General features: G+C 44.9%; 2 protein-coding genes across 8 annotated transcripts in view; both read left to right on the forward strand.

Moving 5' to 3' along the window:
- PGLYRP2 (peptidoglycan recognition protein 2) overlaps nucleotides 1-774 on the forward strand; it is a 50,368-nt gene extending 49,594 nt beyond the window's left edge. For 4 of the 5 annotated variants that reach the window (XM_088480352.1, XM_088480347.1, XM_088480348.1 and 1 more), the window contains one exon: nucleotides 229-309. In XM_088480352.1, coding sequence (XP_088336478.1) covers nucleotides 229-237 — 9 coding nt within the window. In that variant the 3' untranslated portion in view covers nucleotides 238-309. Of the gene's footprint in view, nucleotides 1-228 lie in introns of all 5 variants that reach the window. The other variant, XM_088480349.1, reaches the window with a different exon arrangement.
- Nucleotides 775-817: 43 nt separating this feature from the next.
- Nucleotides 818-23,308, forward strand: part of RASAL3 (RAS protein activator like 3) — a 79,386-nt gene continuing 56,895 nt past the window's right edge. For 2 of the 3 annotated variants that reach the window (XM_088480344.1, XM_088480345.1), the window contains exons 1-2: nucleotides 818-1,138; nucleotides 23,050-23,159. In XM_088480344.1, coding sequence (XP_088336470.1) covers nucleotides 832-1,138; nucleotides 23,050-23,159 — 417 coding nt within the window. In that variant the 5' untranslated portion in view covers nucleotides 818-831. Of the gene's footprint in view, nucleotides 1,139-20,672; nucleotides 20,756-23,049; nucleotides 23,160-23,308 lie in introns of those variants that run through there. The other variant, XM_088480346.1, reaches the window with a different exon arrangement.

The following is a 23,308-nucleotide window of genomic DNA, read 5'->3' on the forward strand; positions in this document are numbered from 1 at the left end:
GGGGTAAGTATTGGTAAATACCAGTGGATTTTTATCGTTAGTATCACAGTGATACTAAACAAAAAATGAAGCTGGTATTTGCCTTCATTGGTAAATAGGGGCCAAAGATTGCTTTATTTCAAAATAAATAACAAATAGGAACATATGCTTTGCTACCCTGTCATACTGCACCTGTCTCACTGTGAGACAGATGTTTTATATTGGACTTTTATATTATTTCCTTTCTAGGAATCCTGACGGAGACGTGTCATCTCTCACCCGCCAAGCTTACGCACCTCACTTGCTGCACTCAATAAAGTTTGTTAGTTTGCAATAGATTTCTTTGAATCATGGCACATTTGCATAACACCACAGTCCCACCAACCAATCCTCACCAGCATCAGCAGCTTTGTGACACCACAGTGTAACCGGTATTTGAATGAGAGAAAAAAAAGCTCCACAAAACATATATTTCCTGTCTTGAGGGAGAGACTGTGACAAGACCGACATACTGAGAGAGACGGAGACAGAAAGAGACAGATGAAAGGGTTGGTAGACAGTCATTGGGCTACAGGAGAGGGGGACAGAGTGAAAGGAAGAGGGCAAAACAGAACAAGTGAGAAGATCAGAGGTAGTAACAGACAAGTGCAAAGACCAGAGGAGGTGACTGCAGGACGGAGAAGTGGATGGGAACGGAAATACAGCAGTCACTGTAGAAAAGGTGGACAGCAGATAGAGGCTGGGGATCACTAAGAGATTATTGAGAAATAGTCAGGCTTTCAGCTGAGTGTACTCTGCAGGGAGACCCGGTTGGTTAGAGTTCAGAGACCTCCTCATTAGCTCAGATACAGGATGATAGAACCCTGTGAGGATCTGGAAGCCCCAGAGACTAGCACTGAAGAAATCTCTCCCCTGGGTTCATATCATTGGAAGAAGGAAAATGGACAAAGGTGCAGTGTGTGGGGGCAATTTAAACGATGGAGATCTTCTCGTGGTACTCAGGCCAAGGACTCCCAAAAAAAACAGCTAAGACTATTTAAAAAGGAGAAAGCTTCCACTGAAACCAACACAGGGGGCATTGCACATTATCTGCGCTCAATGTCCCTACACCATGCAGGTCGGAAGAAAGACACGATTGAGACAGCAGAGGTGGCAAATGGTGAGTACAGACAGGGTCACATTAGGCTGTGGAAGACTCTGTGGGGTATATTTTTCTAAAGTGTGGGTTTTAGAAGTGGAGTTGTTGCCCATAGCAACCAATCACATTCTACTTATCATTTATCTAGCACCTTCTAGAAGATAATAGCTAGAACTGGATTGGTTGCACTTTAGTAAATATACCTCTGTCAGTGTCAGGACTACTTCAGTTCTATTTGCCTCTTCTGGGTCAGGTAGGAGCAGAGGATTCTGGGATATGTACACCCTGTCCTTATGAGACTCAGGACAAAGTTTTGTAGTAAAGCTGAGCTGTGGTGATTTATGTAAAGCATTATGCCTCACTGACATATACAAGTAAAAATAAAGATTGAGAAGTACCACTGTGCTAAATGTAATATGTACCTGTTATTTGTGTTACAAGACACGATATGTAATTATTTTAATGACAAGACTGAACCTCTTTAGGACGTCAGTCGCTAATACCTGTATCCATAATCAGGAATTCTACACATTATATTCATTTATATCTCCCCCATGAAAAACAAAACATGATTTCCAAAATATTGCTTTTAAATTTTATGCTGCCTACTGGTATAGAAATATATGTATATTAAATTTGTTTCTAACCTATACACTTGTGAGCTGGAGTTTTTTACTGACATGTATCCTGTACATTTGGAAAGACAGTAGTCCTGCATCCCTCTCCCATCACAATTCATTACAGCAGAAACTGTGCATCAGCCAGATCGTCTGTGTTTTTACATTACCTTAGTGAAACAACCTAAGTTATTTGCAGAACAGTTACTTGTATTTGGGACCATATGAGGCTTATTGATCAGTCTTCCGCATGATTATCACTTACGTAATTAAAAAGCCTATTATTCAGGAGATATCTCCTATGTGATTGTCAATATCAGAGCACACTGCTGTCACCATACAATGTATGAGGATGTTGTGGTTGTGATATTTATCAAGCTCCAAAATCTAAATGTTTTCGGAACGTGACTTAGCGCTATCTGCAGATGACGTTATCTGGCTTCTACCTATTGGAAAGGAGTACAGAGGGCTAGATTCAGACCCACTCGCTAGATGCGTTCACTGTCAGCTGCCAAAGTATGCAAATCTGGCTATCGCACGGCAAGGCAATAACACGCCCACTATGTCTTGGCGTACGATGGCGGTGTGTATTTAGACGCCCACCAGCCTGTCTTAAGACACCCACTTATACATGTCATCTCCCGGAAGCATATGCAACCATCGGTAACATCAAGCACAACTGGAAGCGTATGCAGCACTTGTGGTTGACTATACCCTACCGCAAGCATGCGAGTGCTTCAGTGTGTAATTCAACCATGTGACGTGTACTATGACGCTCAGTCTTATTTATGCACGCTTTTGAAATGGCGTTAAGACGCTCAGACACGCCTGCGTTCGCACCACCACTCCCTCGTTTCAATCGACCAACCCGTGTCACCACCCACAAATGGCTCGTCCTGTCACTCAACCTAGTGAACTTTTATAGTTCAGGGGCGATCACTTCGCGATCGCATGGACTGGTTCGCGCACGAGCACTGTGATGCGTATGGATGCACACATTGCAAACATCGGCTGGCTGCGTGCGAACACCTCCTAGCGAGCGGGTCTGAATCAGGCCCAGAGTGCGAAGAGGGGTCCATTAAGATCTCTCCTCCTCCGGGTCTCAGAGTGCTCATGCTTGACCGAAGGTCGCACATGCATAGTAACACTGCTGGGATGGAACCTGGCAGTATAAACTTTCACTGCTGCCATTAGCGGCAAAAGGGTAGATTGTAGGCTTTGCCGGGACAACCGCTTATCAGGGCAGCTATCCCAGCTCGGGAATATAAGGTAAAAGGGACACAGAGAATTATTTCTGAAACAGTTTTAAGCCATATATCCAATGACAAGGCCGTTTGCTCTGGATTGCAGCAAAATTAGGGATTGGCTCAATTTATTTATTTTTAATCTAACGTCAGAGATATCACAGGTATCTCCGGTGTTCACTAAAATGTAAATCAATTACACCATTATTCTTTTTTTTGGGACGGTGAAGCAGTGCTATTTATCAAGCTCTGATGGCTCATAATGATGTTTTTGGGGTTTACCTCCGTAGTAGGCTGGATGCTCCTCCACTTCCATTTTTGTCTAAAGTCTCTATACTGTACGCATGTGCAGCCTGATGGATAAATAGCTTATTGGTACGGCCGGGTCAGAACCTGGAAATAGCAGGAGCTATCACATTGCTATTATCTGAGGTTCTGCCCAGCAGAACTGCCATTCCATAGAAAGTGAAACCAAAATCGCTACTATTTCAATGTAAATTGGTCTAAAAAATTCAGCTTTTCCTATACTGGTGAAGAGATATGTGGCAACACTAGTATTTCTTTAAATGCGAATACTGAAGCTAGCTACTATTGGAAACAAAGGCACGTGAATAGTAGTATTTTAAAAGGAAATTTAAAAGGTTTGTTATTATTATTATCCTTTATTTATATGGTGCCACAAGGGTTCCACAGCGCCTTACACAGTACATATAAGTAAATGACCAAACATGAAAACAGCAACTTACAGTACAAAACAATACAGGACAAGGATAGCTTAACATTGCTGCAATAGCGGTCATAACACTCAAAAAGCAGCAGGGGGTCAGCAACCAAGTGTTAGGTGCCATTGTGGGGAGTTTGGAGTAGACGATCGTATGAGTAAGGGAAGGAGAAGCACATGAGGGAAGAGGGCCCTGCTTGTGAGAGCTTACATTCTAAAGGGGAGGGGCAGACAGACAGGGGTGACCACAGATGGGGTACACAGTGAGGAAGAAGCAAGTAGCATCAGGTTAGAATGAGAGCTGGAAGGCTATGATGAAGTAATGAGCCCATTTGAAGATTTGTAGAGAGATGGCGAGTCTGATGGGGAGAGGGAGAGAGTTCCAGAGGTAGGGAGCAGCACGGGCAAAATCTAGGAGGCGGGAGTGGGAGGAAGTAATCAGTTGGCAGGAGAGGTGGCATGCATTTGTTGAGCAGGAGTGTGAAGTGAGATGAGATCAGAAATGTAAACTGGAGAGGAGAGGGTCAGGGCTTTGTGAGTGTTAAAACCTTGAATCGGGTTTTGAAGGGGAGGGGGAGCCAGTGTAGGACTTGTAAGAGAGGGGAGGCAGATGTAGAACGTTTGGAGAGGAAGTTGAGCCGAGCGAAATCAGCATGGCCGGCGGTTCAAATCCCGACAGCGGAAGCACGGCAGGGATGAAGATCCTGAACGTAAAAAGGTAAGTATTAACTAACCGTATTCTACCCCTAACACTCCTTTAGGGGTGCCTAACCCTAACCTCCCCCCCAAGTGAATAACCCTAACCCTCCCTCTAAGTGCCTAACCCTAATTCCCTCCCGGGAACGAACCTTAATTTGGTAAGCCGGGTGTCGGGCTCCCGGCGTATGTCTAACGACAGGCGTTGAGATTTTGACACCTGTCATTTGTACCTTGCCGGGATTAGACAGTTGGGAAGCCGGCGGTCGGCATTGCGACCGTCGGCTTCCTGACTGCATCCCGAGCCGAGCAGCAGCATTGAGGATAGATTGGAGTGGAGAGAGGTGGGAGTCAGGGAGGCCAGATAGGAGGAGGTTACAATAGTCTAATCTGGAGATGACCAGTGAGTGGATGAGGGACCTAGTTCCTTAAAGGGTGAGAAAGGGCCTGATCCTGGAAATATTTTTGAGATGGAATCGGCAAGACTGTGAGAGGACTGAATGTGTGGTTATGACTCAATGATAATCTGAATTTTTGTACACATACTTTAGTACATTTACTACTAATATACAGTGGTGGTCAAAATTGCAGACACTTTTTGAAATTTGAATGTTTTTCAACTTCGAATGCTTATAAAAACTGTTACACTTCATGCAGTGCAATGATTCATATATCAAATGAAAGACAGGCTTAATCCACGGCACTGAAACATCTGGGGTGCCCTTGGTATGTGACCACGCCATCTACATAAAAAATATCATACAAACTCGGCACTCACATGCTTTTCAAACTGCAACTCCTTTGAATACAGGGAATGTTGGTTCCAAAACATTGCAATAATTTGCTAAGCTGACCACCACTTCACGGTCATTCCCATCTGACCAGTCCCTACACTGATTCTCAGATAAATGATCTTGGTCTGCCACCTTTGGCTCAAGCTTGCATACATTTTAAACATGAATATGGGTCCTGGCTTAAAGAGACAGGACCACACCCAGGGATATCAGTTAATAAGCATCTGGAGATGGACAAAAAAAGTTATATCAATTGAAAGGAAATGTAATACTGAATCAACACAATAAACAGAGGTCAAATATTTGCATTACAAGGGAAATTGTGCAGTGAAAACAACACTTAGAGGGGTATTCAATATGGGAGTGAAAAGTCCGTGCTGGACTTTTCGCTCCACATCGGAGATTTTTCTGGGATAAAGTATCGGGCGCGCGCCCGCTTTATCCCTTTATTCAATATAAAATCAACGAAAACGGGACCTGGCGAAGTGGGATTTGCGATAAACTACGACATTTTCATGGAAAAAATTGTAGGACCCCCCCCCCTAAAGCTGTAAAAACATGGGGGATCACTATGGGTACCCCCATTTTAGCCTGCAAATGAAAGTCGGGGATTTAAATAGCTGCGGAAGGTGCTTTTTTCCCGACATTGAAGAAGTGATGCAGAAGAGCACTTAGGTTATTTTTTCATTTTTTTAAGTGGTCCCATCAAAATGGGTACTAGCATATTTTGATGTCCCTAAAGTAATTTTTTAAAAATTCTGCAATTGTGCACCTGCCGCTATAAATCTATTCTAGAATACACCTGCCGCATACTTGCAGAATAGCCCTGAACCTATTTCCCTAGTTTTAAACAATTTTTTCCCTTTTTTTTTTTCACCCCAATTTTTAAATTTTTTGGGGTGTCCCTATTTTTGAAAAAAAACTTTTTTTGAGACAGTTATTTTTAAAATGACATTCCCAGGGGTGCAGGATATTTTTTTAAGCCTGCACCCCTAAACCCCAATTCTGCACTTTTTTTCGACACCTATTCAATGGTGAAAAGTTATCCCCGTTTTTTATCAAAGACTTTTCGAACCTGCGAAAAGTCTTTGAAATTGAATACGGTGTAAAACTAAAACCTGCGATAATGACGTCATAGGTGCGAAATTAACGCAAAAACTGAGTTTTCGCTCCATATTGAATACCCCTATTAGGGTGATCCCTGTGCACTTATGATGTTACTGTCCTATCAGTATTTTGTTGGGTATCCTTTAGTTTTCAAGACAGCAGCACAGCGATGTGGCATTGAGCCAACCAATGTTTGGAGCTCTTCCTACTTTATTATGTATTATAGCCTCAATTAATTGTCTTTTATTGGATGGACGCCTCAGATGTACCAGTTTTTTCAAACGGAACCACAAATGTCCTATGGGGTTCAGGTCTGGGCTGTTTCCTGGCCATCCCAGCACCTGTATGTCATTCTCCGTGAACCACTGTTTGCATATCCGTGCAGTGTGGCAGGGAGCTGATTCCTGCTGGAAAAAAATGGGGAATTATCTGGAAAAAGATCCCTGATAGAAGGTAAAAGTTTTGGTTGTAGGATGGTGTCAATGTACTTTCTGCTGTTCAGTGTGCCATCCATGACATAAAGGCGGCCTACAGCATCTGCTGTCATACATGCCCAGATCATAACACTTGTAGGATTCTTTGCATGCAATCTGGATGTACCTCTACCCCGATGCGACGTCTCACATATTTTCTCTCATCACTACCAAATATTGATATCTTAGTTTCGTCACTCCATATCACTTGTTTCCACTGACCTTCTGTCCATGCAATGTGGTCTTTTGCCCACTGTATTAGTTTCTGACGCTGCTTTTTATTCAGCAATGGCTTTTTTCGGAAAATCCTACCTTTTAGGCCAATCTCCGTTAGTCTTCTCCATACCGTTCTTGCACTGGCAAAAACACAAGTTGCACTCAGTTCACTGCTAATGGCTGCAGATGACATCCATCTGTCCCTGACGCAAATTCGTTTTATTCTCCTATCATCAACAGCTGTTGTGCACTTTTTCCGGCCTTTTCCTTCTTTGTTTTGTATAGATTGTGTTTCCTGATAGCGTAAACAAAACTTTCGTACTCCTGATGTTGTCACTTTCCCACCAACTTCTCTAGCAATTGCTGCATACGAAAGACCATTTTCATGTAACACCACAATCCTGGATCTCTTCCTGGGTGACCAGTCACGACTTTGCCTGGACGACATTGTTGTATTTATTTTTTACACCGTCAATAGCACTAAACAATCCACACAAACATCCAACCGTAATTGCACTTCAGTAACCAACTTTATTCTGCAAAATGAAACAGCCCTTTCCAACCTTTGAACATGACCTTGCACCTGCTCATAAATGACAGCTGATTGGTCCTCAGAACGACGATTCCGATTGGCTGGTAGTAGATGTTACTACAACCCGCTTCTTGAATCTCACGCATCTGTGCTTCTTTGTCTATCTGAAAGTAGCATAACTTCCATTGTAATGCAAATATTTGACCTCTGTTTATTGTGTTGAATTCAGCATTAAATTTCCTTTCATTTGATATGAGAATCATTGCACTGCGTGAAGCGAAACAGTTTTTATAAGCATTCAGAGTTGAAAAATATTCAAATTTCTGAATGGGTCCGCAATTTTGGCGACTAGTGTATATAAAGTAATTAACTGTGTGACTTACGTTCATGCTACATTAGACAACGAAATGCACATGTCCCTTTCCTTCACACTGGATGTCCCACTCCGTCACCAAAACAATTGTTTTGTTTTTTTTGTACAAAGAACATAAGCACAAATATTTAGACTAATATATTATTAAACCATTGGGTCTGCTTACCCTGCACAGGAAAAATCAGACCCCAGCCTTGTCTATTTCACAGAAGTTTAATGTTAAGTTACCTATGAAGGTTTTTTATATTTTGTCTTGTTTCGTCATATGTACATTTTAATTTTGTTTGCAACAATTACAAACTTTTTTAACTTTATTTTACTAGAATCCACTTTAAGCTTTAACTAATTTAAGATAAAATAAGGTTCTAGATTCATTATTCAACCTTATTCATGGAATGAAACGTAATTTTAAATGTATCCAAATGTCCCGTTCCGTCACATGGAATGGCCCAGAAGTATCATCTCTTATTGCTGCAAATTTAATGGGCACATTAGGTCAGTTGCGTGAGTTGCGTGAGTTTGAGGTCCTATAATGTTAGGCTGGGGGCACACTGGAGTGACGAGGATTCGTTTCAAACATCGGAACGAATGCCGGTGAACAGTGATTGTGCATCCACACTGGATGACTTTAATGAACGATGGAACGTTCACCGCTACGGCATCCATTAACAATGCACTGGCCGCTAGCGATATTGGGAGCGCACTGGCCGCTAGCGACTGCGGGAGCGCACAATCGCCTGTACACACTGCGCTATGTAGGCGATATATCGTTATGAAATGGCATATCAGCCCGACATCGCTCCAGTGTGTACCCAGCTTTAGTTATGAACATTGCTCAGAGATACAAATGTTCAGTAGCTCATGGCATCCAATCAGATTTTATATGTCTACAGAATATTTGACAATGCAATCCAACATCTGATTGGCTGCTGTGGTTTACTTCAGATTAGCTTTGAGCAATGTTGGCAAACCTCCCACATGTTGCTCCATTTTCATGTCATCTAACAACCTGACTTTTAAACGTATGTTGATGAGGTAATGTTTTTTTTCTATTTTAATTTTTTTATAGAAGTGAGTACAAGGGGAAAAAAATTAAAACAATTACACAATTGTGACAGAATATTTTGTAATTCTTACTCCAAACAATCTCTAATCTATTTTTCAAGTCATCTCACAGATTAATCACCATAGGGTCTCTCTGTGGTCAATAGAAGCCATTATTTAAGGCAGACAGTGGATTATCTCTACATAAATGCAGTGACGAGGAAGCTTCTGCCTCAGTTACCGTGTGGTTTCAGCAGACGGAAATGTGAACATGTTTCCTGTTCAGTCCTCTCAGTGACAAGCAGATAACTGGCCCTGGATTTACACCTTTTTGCCACACTAAACCATTTTTTTTGAGCTCCCTATTATCCTCCCCACTGCTTTACTTCCCCACGGCTGCGATACTGACTGCGTCCATCTGTGTGAAATAAATGAACACTAAAGGGCAAGCACAGGACTTTGATTGGGTGATGACAACTCTGCACAAATATTCATAACTGACATATATTCCTACTGAAATACATAGAGATGTCAGTGCTACTTTATAAGGGGCTCAATAATAAACGTAATCAACCTACAGTAATGACTTCCAGCAGCAGCTTCTAAAAGGGAATCTCAAATATGAACACTAGGAAAAGAGATGAGGCTGCGCTATGGGACAAAAACTAGTAGGATCATTAAAAAAATCAACTTACACCGATAAAGCGCTATATGGATATTTAATTACTCAAATACTTATATTAAAAACATATGCAGGAAATGTATCAAGCCATGGAGAGAGATAAAGTGAAGTTGCTGATAGAAACCAATCAGCTTCTATCATTTATCTAGCACAATTTATAAAATGACAGAAGCTGATTGGTTGCTAAGCAACTTCTATTATCTCTCATCCTCAGCACAAACACATCAAAACATATGGTAAAATAAGCAGCAAAAAGTCACAAAATAATAAAAACATACAAAATGCATGTTTCAATGCCTGAGTATCACCAAAATATCATTCATCAATATTAGCAGACTATGGGGCCTATTCATCAACACTAAAATAACGGTTTTAAAGTACATTTTCCTTAATTCAATTTTTTTTAGTATTCATTAACACACTTAACACAGGAGATATCACTGATATCTCCTGGTTAAGTCCGTCTGCGTTAATTTCCACACTCCCCATACATTAGTACATTAGTATGGGGATGTAGAAATTAGGCTATTCATCAAATTTCGAAAATTATGTATTTTCGGAATTTGATGGTGTTACTATACGCCACTCTCAGGTGGCGTATAGCGGGTTACACTTACCTGCTTTCAACATGAGCAGGACCTCCTCCGGCTCCCTCCCTCGCTCCCTGGTCCCTCCTCCGGCTCCGGCTGCTGTTCTAACTGTGTTCTCCCAGCAGAACACAGTAAAGTAAAAAAAACAATAAAGTAAAAAAAAAAAAAAAATCTTCAGCAAGCTGGACGGGAGGTCGGGGTCCGAGGCTGCAGGCTGTCGTGGTCCATGCAGCCAGGTAGGTGGGGGAGGGGAGCGGACGGACACAGAGTTACCGCAGCTGTAATCAGTGCTGCGCATGCGTCGCTTTTGTGAATGTAACGGTGCATACGCAGCACTGATTACAGCTGCAGTAAGTTAGTGTACAGAGGGAAAAGTATCTATTTCCTTAAAAGCTGTCATCGAAAAAATGCCAGCTTTTCGGAATAGATAGTTATGGAGAGGAGGAATGATGAATTCCTCCGGTAATTAGGTAGAGCTCCATGCGAGTTCTAAACTTAATTACCTCCATCCATATTTTAGTGTTGATGAATAGGCCCCTATGTACTATAGCATATCAGTAGTCTCTTGTTTTCATCTGAATCATATATTTATTTAAACCAATCCCAGAGTGTATCCAGTATTTTATATTAATGACTCCTGTGGAACCAGATAATAGCAAAGTCTCACACAAGGCACTAGTCAGCTGGCAGATTGAAGCGTATATAGAATTGTTAGTAAAGTGAAAATAGGTTAGGAAATCAAGTAACTTCTAAAGTTACAATTCGGAGTTCGCTCACTAAACTCCTGTTGTTGCAGAGTACTTACTGTACTTACATTCACCCATGTCCAGTTTTTAGTCATTCACTTCTGGTCCAAAAAGTTATATCACGTTATACAGTCCCAGTGGGATTTGCATACTTTGGCTGCGTGTGAATGCATCTAGCGAGCGGGTCTGCATCGGGCTCTAAGGGCTGTACTTATTACAATGGGGCTCCTCTTGTACTTGCCGCATGCACAGAAAAATACTGTAATAGGCACAATATCAACACTGTGATAAAAAAACATTCTAAATTGTGTTAAATATGAAAATAAAGATCACTGATGCAACCTTACTCTCAAGATTTATTCATTGGGCACATAAATGAGGCTGTTTTAAAAGGAAAATAATTAACGCGCTGATGCAAAAGTGAAAGTGGTCAGGAATTTAAAGTTATGTTTTTACTTTTGCCACACAAGCATTAGCTTGCCTATTTGTGTCAGGAAAACAAAAATGAGTGACACAATGGGAGCTGTTCCCGGAAACAGGAGGTGGGTGTACACCTGAGTATTGGCAAGGTGGAAAAATAGGTTTATGCTTATAAACTGAAGGGCCTGGTTCTGAGCCGCTCACAATGCCGATGGTCACAGAGCTGAGGCACAGTGTGTGAGATGTATAGGGTGGTGACTGGGAGGCACAGTGTGTGAGATGTACAGGGTGGTGACTGGGAGGCACAGTGTGTGAGATGTATAGGGTGGTGACTGGGAGGCACAGTGTGTGAAATGTATAGGGTGGTGACTGGGAGGCACAGTATGTGAAATGTATAGGGTGGTGACTGGGAGGCACAGTGTGTGAGATGTACAGGGTGGTGACTGGGAGGCACAGTGTGTGAGATGTATAGGGTGGTGACTGGGAGGCACAGTGTGTGAGATGTATAGGGTGGTGACAGGGAGGTGGCTATGCAGACGCCCGGAGTGGCAGGGTCACTGGCGTGTCACAGAGCTGATTGCAGTGGCAAACACAGGATTTTGAAAGGAGGGTTTCCAAATAATTGGTTACAGAACCAATGACAAAAAGTCTAACTAGAATAAGCCTGCAACATACACTTTATTGTGTACTTCAAGGGTTTTACTATAAATAACAATAAATATTATAAATAACAATAATTAATATATATAACAAAGCATCTGGGCATAAAACTTGCTTATGCACAATGTGTAACAGAACAAAATTCCACCTCCTTCGACCCAGCTAACCCCAGCGCCGCAGGGAGGCTCCATTTGCCGGGCGCCCGCTGAGCTATTGTTACCAGCGGGCGCCCGGCTCCCTCCCCACAGCGGCAGCGGGAGGCTGGAGCTCACTCATGAGCTCCGGCTTCCGGGTCCCTCTTTGTGCAGTGCACTATGGGAGAGACGTCATGACGTCTCTCCCATAGTTCAGACTGAGGAACAGCCAGGCGGACCAGACGGCAGCGAGAGCGGGGCTTAACAATAGGGGACATTACTACAGGGGACATTACTCAGGGGGCACTACTACTGGGGGCATTACTCAGGAGGCACTACTATTGGGGGCACTACTACAGGGAGATTACTATTGGGGGCACTGCATATTGGGGCACCACTCCTGGGGGCACTGCATAAGAGGGGGTCTGCATAAGGGGCACCACTACTGTGGGCTCTGCATAAGGGGCACCACTACTGTGGGCTGTGCATAAGGGGTACTACCATTGTGGGCACTGAATAAGGGGCGCTACCACTACTGGGGCACTGCATAAGGGGCACCTTTACTGAGGGCACTGCATAAGGGCACCACTACTGTGGGCTCTGCATAAGGGGACTACCACTGTGGGCACTGCATAAGGGGGACTACCACTGTGGGCACTGCATAAGGGGCAATACCACTACTGGGGGCACTGCATAAGGAGCACCACTACTGAGGGCACTGCATAAGGGGACTACCATGTGGGCATGGCATTAGGGGTACTACCACTGTGGGCACTGCATAAGGGGGACTACCACTGTGGGCACCGCATAAGGGGCACCACTACTGAGGGCACTGCATAAGGGGCACCACTACTGTTGGCACTGCATAAAGGGCACTACCACTGTGGGCACTGCATAAGGGGCACTACCACTACCGGGTGCACTGCATAAGGGGCACTACCACTACTGTGGGCACTGCATAAGGGACACTACCACTGTGGGCACTGCATAAAGGGCACTACCACTACTGGGTGCACTGCATAAGGGGCACCACTACTGTGGGCTTTGCATAAGAGGCACTACCACTGTGGGCACTGCATAAGGGGTACTACCACGACCGGGCGCACTGCATACCACCACTACTGATGGCACTGCATAAGGGGCATCACTACAGTGGGCATTATATGTAAGGGGAACTACTGCTGTGAACATTGTATAAGGGACACTACTACTGTGGGCATTGTATAAGGGGCACTACTACTGTGGGCAATGTGTATAAGGGGCACAAATGTGGGCATTGTGTAAAAGGGGCACTGCTGTGTGTCAAAGGGGCACTGCTGTGTGTCATACATGAATAAGAGACACTACTATGTGGTGTAATGTGAATCAAGAATGTGCTACTGTGTGGCCAAATTTGTATCGGGAACACTATTGTGTGGCAATGCCCCTTTCTTTTGAGACCATGCCCCTTTTTTCGACGCGCACCTACGGTGCGCACTATCCCTTTATTGACATTGCACCAAGGGGGGGTGAGTTCCACCACTTCTCTTGGACCACTTTAAGCACTGGTGGTGCCCCTTACACATTGCCCCCGATAGTGGTGCCCCCTATGCAGTGCCCCCAGTAGTGGGGCCACTTATGCAGTGACCCCAGTAGAGGTGTCCCTTATGCAGTTCCGCCTATGCAATGCCCCCATTAGTAATGCTCCCAATAGTAATGCCCCCAGTAGTAATGCACCCATTAGTAGTGCTCCCATTAGTAATGCCTCCTGTAGTAGTGCCCCCAGTAGTAATGCCCCCATTAGTAGTGCCCCCAGTGGTAATGCCCCCATTAGTAATGCACCCATTAGTAGTGCCTCCAGTGGTAATGCACCCATTAGTAATGCCTCCTGTAGCAGTGCCCCCAATAGTAATGCCCCCAGTAGTAATACTCCCATTAATAGTGCCCCCATTAGTAGTGCCCCCAGTAGTAATGTACTCATTAGTAGTGCCCCCATTAGTAATGAACCCAGTAGTAGTCCCCCCTGTAGTAATGCCCCCTGTAGTAGTGCCCCCTGTAGTAGTGCCCCCAGTGATAATGGTTTCAGAAGTAGTGCCCCAGTAGTAATGCACCCATTAGTAGTGCCCTCAGTAGTAATGAACTCAGTAGTAGTGCCCCCTGTAGTAATGCGCCCTGTAGTAGTGCCCCCTGTAGTATTGCCCCCAGTGGTAATACCCCCTATAGTAGTGCCCCCAGTGGTAATGTACCCATTAGTAGTGCCCCCAGTAGTAATGCCCCCAGTGGTAGTGCCTCTAAAAAAAAAAAAATACAATTAAAAATACAAACATAATACTTAGTTTGTACTCTGCTCCTGCATCCGCAGCTATCCGGTCCGATGCTCCTCGGATCTATGGGAGACGTCATGATGAGTCTCCTCTCCCATAGTGCTCACTGCGGTAGCTGGAAGCTGGAGCTCGGGAGTGAGCTCTGGCTGCTCCTGCGGGGAAGGAGCAGGGTGCCCGCTGGTAACAAAATCAGCGGGCACATGGCAAATAGAGCCTCCCTGCGGTGGCTGGAGGGATTGTGCGGGTAGATGGAGCAACGGGCAGGGGGGGTTTCTAAGTATTCGGAAACCCCGCTGCATGCGCGTATGGATTGCGAACTCAGACGCTCAATCACTCAAATTGGAGGCCACACTCTGCGTAGAATCTGCACCTAGCGTGGGGCTGGTGCAAGTTTCAATTCTGCAACTGATGGCTGCATCTGAAAATACACCAAGCAGGATTTCAGCATCTGAAGATGCACAAGGTGACCGCCTTAGTCCTTGCACCTTCTGATGCACGGCTGTACACCATGTAAGGGCTTGTACAAGGATTAGCGTAAAATTGCTTATGCAATACGACAAAAGATGCAGACACGGACATGGCTGCCTGGGCCGTAGCTAGGGTAGTGCAGCCGGTGCCATGGCACAGGGCACCACAGGTCAGGGGGCGCTGTTTGGGCCTGTCAAATTTCTGTTAATTATCATTCTTGCTTGTAGCTTCCTCTTATTTCATCCCCAGCACCTCCTGGCCTCTCCTATCTCTTCCCTTGCCCTTCCCCATGAAGCCATGGCCCTTTTTTGTGTGCATTATGTCCCTTTGAAAAATGAGGGGAGTGCCAATGCTCTTTCTGACACAGGGCACCAAAAAGTCTAGTTACGGCTCTGGTGGCAGCAACCAATTCAGAATCAGGCCCCAAATATGCTGCACATCTTTATACCATTTGGTTAAAAATGATCATTCCTATGTCAGCTATTTCCCTTCAAGCAGAAATTGTGGCCCATGCTCCTTTGTGTAATGTGCACAGGCCCTGATTCAGACCCGGACGCTCTTTCAGAGAGCTCTCTCTGAATCGGGGTGTTCTTTTTTTAATTGGAGCCGGCCTCCTGGCCGCTCGCTAAGCTGTGGGTGACCACCCACAGCTTTTACGAGCAGCCAGGTGATGATCGCGATGGTCTCGACCATCGCGACCATCGGGTTTGCAACGTCTGCCGCAAGCCCCAGTGAGCTTCCGGCTCTAATAGAGTCGGAAGCTCACCACTGACATCACTCGTGATGTCAGTGGGGCCGCCCTCAAATGGCAGGCGTTCCTTCGGGAACACCTCCGTTTGCACAGCCACTCCTCCCCGGCTCCAGCGTGCCCATGCGCAGTGGGGGACCATCGACCCGCTTGCGAGCACTGTGCGCTCGCGAGCGGGTCTGAATCAGGCCCTCAGTTCCTTTCTGTTACCTAGGAGAGTACAAACCAGTCACTCAGAAATTTGAAGCTTTATGGTTATCCACTGTGAAACACATTTCTGCCTATTCCACATACTGAATTTGGGCTGTTTTTTTGAAGCTGTGAGCCATCAGCAAACAAATGATATTGCTGATTAAGTTACATCAAGGATAAACGCCCCAGTTATTTCAGATACAAAAAGAAAAAGAACACATTGGGCCTAATTCAGACCCGTTAGCTATATGCGTGCGCTCGCACTGAGCGTATGCAAATTTTCCAAATTGACGTCATGGGATGCGATCGCTCACCAAGGCATAGGCACACCCACTTTGGCTGTGCGAGTGATCGCTCTGTGTATGCAGACACCCCTTAGCGTATGTAGAGATGCCCACTGGCGTGGGGCTGGTGCAAGTTTCAATCCTGCAACTGATGGCTGCATCTGAAAATACACCAAGCAGGATTTCAGCATCTGAAGATGCACAAGGTGACCGCCTTAGTCCTTGCACCTTCTGATGCACGGCTGTACACCATGTAAGGGCTTGTACAAGGATTAGCGTAAAATTGCTTATGCAATACGACAAAAGATGCAGACACGGACATGGCTGCCTGGGCCGTAGCTAGGGTAGTGCAGCCGGTGCCATGGCACAGGGCACCACAGGTCAGGGGGCGCTGTTTGGGCCTGTCAAATTTCTGTTAATTATCATTCTTGCTTGTAGCTTCCTCTTATTTCATCCCCAGCACCTCCTGGCCTCTCCTATCTCTTCCCTTGCCCTTCCCCATGAAGCCATGGCCCTTTTTTGTGTGCATTATGTCCCTTTGAAAAATGAGGGGAGTGCCAATGCTCTTTCTGACACAGGGCACCAAAAAGTCTAGTTACGGCTCTGGTGGCAGCAACCAATTCAGAATCAGGCCCCAAATATGCTGCACATCTTTATACCATTTGGTTAAAAATGATCATTCCTATGTCAGCTATTTCCCTTCAAGCAGAAATTGTGGCCCATGCTCCTTTGTGTAATGTGCACAGGCCCTGATTCAGACCCGGACGCTCTTTCAGAGAGCTCTCTCTGAATCGGGGTGTTCTTTTTTTAATTGGAGCCGGCCTCCTGGCCGCTCGCTAAGCTGTGGGTGACCACCCACAGCTTTTACGAGCAGCCAGGTGATGATCGCGATGGTCTCGACCATCGGGTTTGCAACGTCTGCCGCAAGCCCCAGTGAGCTTCCGGCTCTAATAGAGTCGGAAGCTCACCACTGACATCACTCGTGATGTCAGTGGGGCCGCCCTCAAATGGCAGGCGTTCCTTCGGGAACACCTCCGTTTGCACAGCCACTCCTCCCCGGCTCCAGCGTGCCCATGCGCAGTGGGGGACCATCGACCCGCTTGCGAGCACTGTGCGCTCGCGAGCGGGTCTGAATCAGGCCCTCAGTTCCTTTCTGTTACCTAGGAGAGTACAAACCAGTCACTCAGAAATTTGAAGCTTTATGGTTATCCACTGTGAAACACATTTCTGCCTATTCCACATACTGAATTTGGGCTGTTTTTTTGAAGCTGTGAGCCATCAGCAAACAAATGATATTGCTGATTAAGTTACATCAAGGATAAATGCCCCAGTTATTTCAGATACAAAAAGAAAAAGAACACATTGGGCCTAATTCAGACCCGTTAGCTATATGCGTGCGCTCGCACTGAGCGTATGCAAATTTTCCAAATTGACGTCATGGGATGCGATCGCTCACCAAGGCATAGGCACACCCACTTTGGCTGTGCGAGTGATCGCTCTGTGTATGCAGACACCCCTTAGCGTATGTAGAGATGCCCACTGGCGTGGGGCTGGTGCAAGTTTCAATCCTGCAACTGATGGCTGCATCTGAAAATACACCAAGCAGGATTTCAGCATCTGAAGATGCACAAGGTGACCGCCTTAGTCCTTGCACCTTCTGATTCACGGCTGTACACCATGTAAGGGCTTGTACAAGGATTAGCGTAAAATTGCTTATGCAATACGACAAAAGATGCAGACACGGACATGGCTGCCTGGGCCGTAGCTAGGGTAGTGCAGCCGGTGCCATGGCACAGGGCACCACAGGTCAGGGGGCGCTGTTTGGGCCTGTCAAATTTCTGTTAATTATCATTCTTGCTTGTAGCTTCCTCTTATTTCATCCCCAGCACCTCCTGGCCTCTCCTATCTCTTCCCTTGCCCTTCCCCATGAAGCCATGGCCCTTTTTTGTGTGCATTATGTCCCTTTGAAAAATTAGGGGAGTGCCAATGCTCTTTCTGACACAGGGCACCAAAAAGTCTAGTTACGGCTCTGGTGGCAGCAACCAATTCAGAATCAGGCCCCAAATATGCTGCACATCTTTATACCATTTGGTTAAAAATGATCATTCCTATGTCAGCTATTTCCCTTCAAGCAGAAATTGTGGCCCATGCTCCTTTGTGTAATGTGCACAGGCCCTGATTCAGACCCGGACGCTCTTTCAGAGAGCTCTCTCTGAATCGGGGTGTTCTTTTTTTAATTGGAGCCGGCCTCCTGGCCGCTCGCTAAGCTGTGGGTGACCACCCACAGCTTTTACGTGCAGCCAGGTGATGATCGCGATGGTCTTGACCATCGCGACCATCGGGTTTGCAACGTCTGCCGCAAGCCCCAGTGAGCTTCCGGCTCTAATAGAGCCGGAAGCTCACCACTGACATCACTCGTGATGTCAGTGGGGCCGCCCTCAAATGGCAGGCGTTCCTTCGGGAACACCTCCGTTTGCACAGCCACTCCTCCCCGGCTCCAGCGTGCCCATGCGCAGTGGGGGACATTCGACCCGCTTGCGAGCGCTGTGCGCTCGCGAGCGGGTCTGAATCAGGCCCTCAGTTCCTTTCTGTTACCTAGGAGAGTACAAACCAGTCACTCAGAAATTTGAAGCTTTATGGTTATCCACTGTGAAACACATTTCTGCCTATTCCACATACCGAATTTGGGCTGTTTTTTTGAAGCTTTGAGCCATCAGCAAACAAATGATATTGCTGATTAAGTTACATTAAGGATAAACGCCCCAGTTATTTCAGATACAAAAAGAAAAAGAACACATTGGGCCTAATTCAGACCCGTTAGCTATATGCGTGCGCTCGCACTGAGCGTATGCAAATTTTCCAAATTGACGTCATGGGATGCGATCGCTCACCAAGGCATAGGCACACCCACTTTGGCTGTGCGAGTGATCGCTCTGTGTATGCAGACACCCCTTAGCGTATGTAGAGATGCCCACTGGCACACGTCATCTCCAGGAAGTGTATTAAAACATTGGTACATCGAGGACCATCGGATGCGAACGCAGGGCTTGTGGTAGCCTTACCCTACCGCAAGCTCTGCGAGCATTTCAGTGTAAAAAAAAGCCAAGTGACGTGTACTATGACGCTGCCTGTTAATTATGCATGCCTCTGAAACGGCGTTGAAACATTCAGTCACACTCAGACACGCCTGCGTTCGCATCTAAAACCCGCCGTTATTACAGGACAGCCCCTGTCACCACCCACAAACGGCCTCTCCTGTCACTCATTACACTGGGCTGTCTTTGCAGGGCGAGCGAGCGGTATGTGATCGCAGTGAGTAGTTTGCGCACGCGCAGAATGAAGTGTGCGCATGCGCGTATGCAGAACATCGGGCCGCTTGCGAGCGCACGCATATAGCGAACGGGTCTGAATCGGGCCCATTATTTGTCAGCGATTATACTTACCAATGTACATCTGTATATATGCTAATTTATCAAGTACTAAACTCCCTATTGGCACATTTCAGTTGGGAACACGGAATGCAGGTGACTTAAACAACTAATATTACCTAACTAAAAATAATGAATATGGAATATAAAATAGGTCAACCTTTTATTTAAAGTTCCAAAATAAAAAACTTACGGTGGCAAAAGAAAGAACGGCAGTTGATCAGTGACAACTCATCTTACGCCAACAAGATGACAAGAACAAACTTGCAGGGCCAATTGCCCTTGTCAACGGCAAGTGCTAGGTACAACCCCTGCTCCCCTGCTCCAGTACAACAACAAAGTGGCCCCTCGTCCAGAAAGCCATTGCCGCTTACCCCAATAGGATAAAATCAGACTGAATCATGTACTGAAGGGGAGCGCACCCAGATGGTATTGCAGTGATACAAGGAGAAATAGGGAGGGAGCGAGAACAAAGGAAAAAGAGGCAGGGCCCTGCTTAACATTCACTAAAGAACACCTTCCATCCCATAAACACGCCGCTAGCAAACTTTTATTGGCTACATGGCAGTGCAACATATATTAATCTCATAGATCCCTCCACCTAGTCCCTAACTGAAGCTACCTAGGGGTTTAAGTTCCTGGCCATACACAAAATACATTCGCTCGTCAAGACACCATCATCTACGCTTTATAGATATAAATAGGGTAGTAAACAATACCCAGAGGCAGTGACGGACTAGGGCTGTAGATCAGCCTTGGACGCGGGCGCTCGCGAAGGAGGCGTGGTTAAGTTTCAAGGGGACGTGTGTCATGAGTCACGGGGGCCTGGCCTCCTGGCACATCCCCATCTCTTCCCGGTCGAGCAGAACGCACCTGCCGATCACTGCCGCCACCCCTTCCCTCCCCCTGAAATAATATCATGTATCCGGCAGTGTGTGGTGGAGGGCGGGGGCACTTCCGCCCTCTTTGAGGTGGCCCTGAGGCCATCGGCCCTTCTGGCATTTGCCAGAAGTGACAGATGGCCAATCCGGCTCTGCCCAGAGCAAGAGGCAGATCGCCAAAGTCACAAAGGTGCGAGTCACGTCACCCGCAATGTGCTTCTGGAATAGTCTTAATGCCACTCAACAGCGATGAATCTTTGCTAATTTTGGCAAGCACTCCTAAAGGTGCATAATAATGTGCGCAGCTGGACAACATGGCAGCAGATAATTGAATTTCCACCAAAGAGAAAGCTACTGTGATCAACAAGCATTATGGGGCCTATTCATCATTGAATATTTGCAGTATATTCCATGAAAACAACCGTTTTTGGGGGATATCTGTAAATATTAAGTATCCCCCAGATGTATTATGGAGGGATTGCAGCCGATATCTCCGATAGCTGATGACCCTCCATTTCTGACAGCAAAGGCAACCCCCATAGGTTTCAATAATAAATGTATATATATGTCTGCCTTATTTCAATGCAAGTGTTTATATCTACTCTATATACAGTATATCTCTTGATTTGTATACAGTTTCAAATTATTTATCCATATGTTCTGATCGATATATTAGTATAATGACCATTCTATATATATCTGGCATGATGTCCAATTACTATTCTATATATATATACTGTATATATGAATGTTTGTTTTATACCAACTTATTTAGATATATTAAAATTAATAACCATATATGTCTGTCTAGTATTAAAATCAATGAACCGGTCAATACAATACGCTAGATATGACGATCCATAATATTTAATACACGTATTTATGTCCAACTGTATTAATATACCCGTATATGAATGAATATTTATTATGTATTAAGTGTTGTGTATATATATATATATATATATATATATATACTATACTTATATTTATTGTGAAACTATTCAATAGTATTAAATGATTAATATCCAATTATGGATTTCCGTATAAATTGTCCGGTCATGGAACCCCCTTATCCAAGAAACCAAATAGCCCACATATAGGTTAAAGGGTCTCAATTGTTAGGGAACAAGTACCAATGTCTATTATAATTATCAACCTTCGCTGATAGTTACGTTTCATGTAAACATAGGGGTTGCCGAGGAACAGCACAACCTATGATTAGGGGTAACGTCACTACACCATGTGACCGGCTAAATCACATGACCGGAACCCCGTAACCACGAGAATATCAGCATTTTAGCTTGGGCTCGGTTACTTGGATACGGGCTAAACAATGCCCACGATTGGTCTTTGCCGTACCACTTGATCACAGTGTGATTACATGATCAACACTTAGCCGTACTCCCAGGGAGATTATAATAGAAAAATTCTAAGATATAAAAGTTTCTTAAGAAACATTGATGTATTGTGAACATCTAAACAGGTAAGATTGCCTCCTTTTATTTTTAAAAATTGTAAAACTATGAAAAACGGATGTGCCAGTTAACGATTACTCAAAGGTGCTCTAGATTCCTTTCATTTATAAGGTATAAAAAGAGCATCTAGACTAAGTCGTATTATGCTTCAGATGAAGCTGGATGATATTGTTCCAGCGAAACGCGTTAAGATTTACCCTCAACACCTGTTAGACTCTCCATGGATTGTTTTGGACCACCTAACCAACTCCCTTCATAGACTTTGGAGCAGCAGCTATAAGTGAACCAATATACAGCTCCAGGAATTTGGTAGGACACGCTAAGAGGACTATTACCACTTCCATCAACTAATATTGCTGAGTCAGGTATTCAGTCATTTGGGAGTAGTCCCAATATCAGTAACTTTACAGGAGAGACATTCACTACCTACAGGATGTTTGAATTTAACAGCACTGTTTAATGACTAATAGCCATTTTAAATATATCGAGGTTTAATAAATCATCGTTTTTATTGACACATCCATTTCATAGATTTATGAATATTTATTAATCTTATTGATGAGCGCTGGTTCCCTGTTATTATTTCTATGGGGGACACAATGCTGTTGGATCTACCAAGCTCGCATTCCGGAGTTTGCCCCGCAGATTGCGCCATGTGGGCTACACTTCGCAAAAATTACTGACTGCGCAGGAGTCCCGCTAGAGGAGTGAAGAGACCAATGATGAGGTCACTTCACTCCTAGCACGTCGCAGGGATGAGCTTCTTTCTGAGCCTCTGTTCATGCATGTGCTATTTAACACATCCGGGCGCTAATATCACGCCCAGATCGTATTGAGTATGTGATCACTGATAAATGGGCCCCTTTCACTGAACCGTTCTAGATTAACTCCAGGAAGAAATGAATGGCATGGACTTGGCCAGAAGGACACCTATCCAATAATAACATAACAAAAAGACATGGTACACTCTGCATGAGACTTAGGACCTGAGCTTAGTGATGCTGCTTGGTTTATTAACATGTCAATGGTCCAATAAGTTTGTATAGAAATAAGTATACAGTATTTTTACTGGTATGATGTAAACCTATAAATGTATGCTTACAGAGACTCCCATCATAGTGCCCTCCAACATAACGCCCATTGTTCCTGTCTGGGATGTATCAAACTTCTCCCTGGTAGATGGATGTCTTCTGCTGACCAAAGGAGAGGAGCAGGTAATAGGACGTCGGCTATATACAGTGTACAAATGGGCTCAGTGAGAGAAACAGGCAAAGCATGTGTTAGATAAATATTCAAAAGATCGACGCCAACTGATAGACAGGCAATAGGTCAACAGTTACAAAAGGTTGACAGGTACAAAAGG

Source organism: Taudactylus pleione, unplaced genomic scaffold (genome assembly GCF_031769625.1).
Source record: "Taudactylus pleione unplaced genomic scaffold, aTauple2 ptg000253l, whole genome shotgun sequence".
Classification (NCBI taxonomy): Eukaryota; Metazoa; Chordata; class Amphibia; order Anura; family Myobatrachidae; genus Taudactylus; species Taudactylus pleione.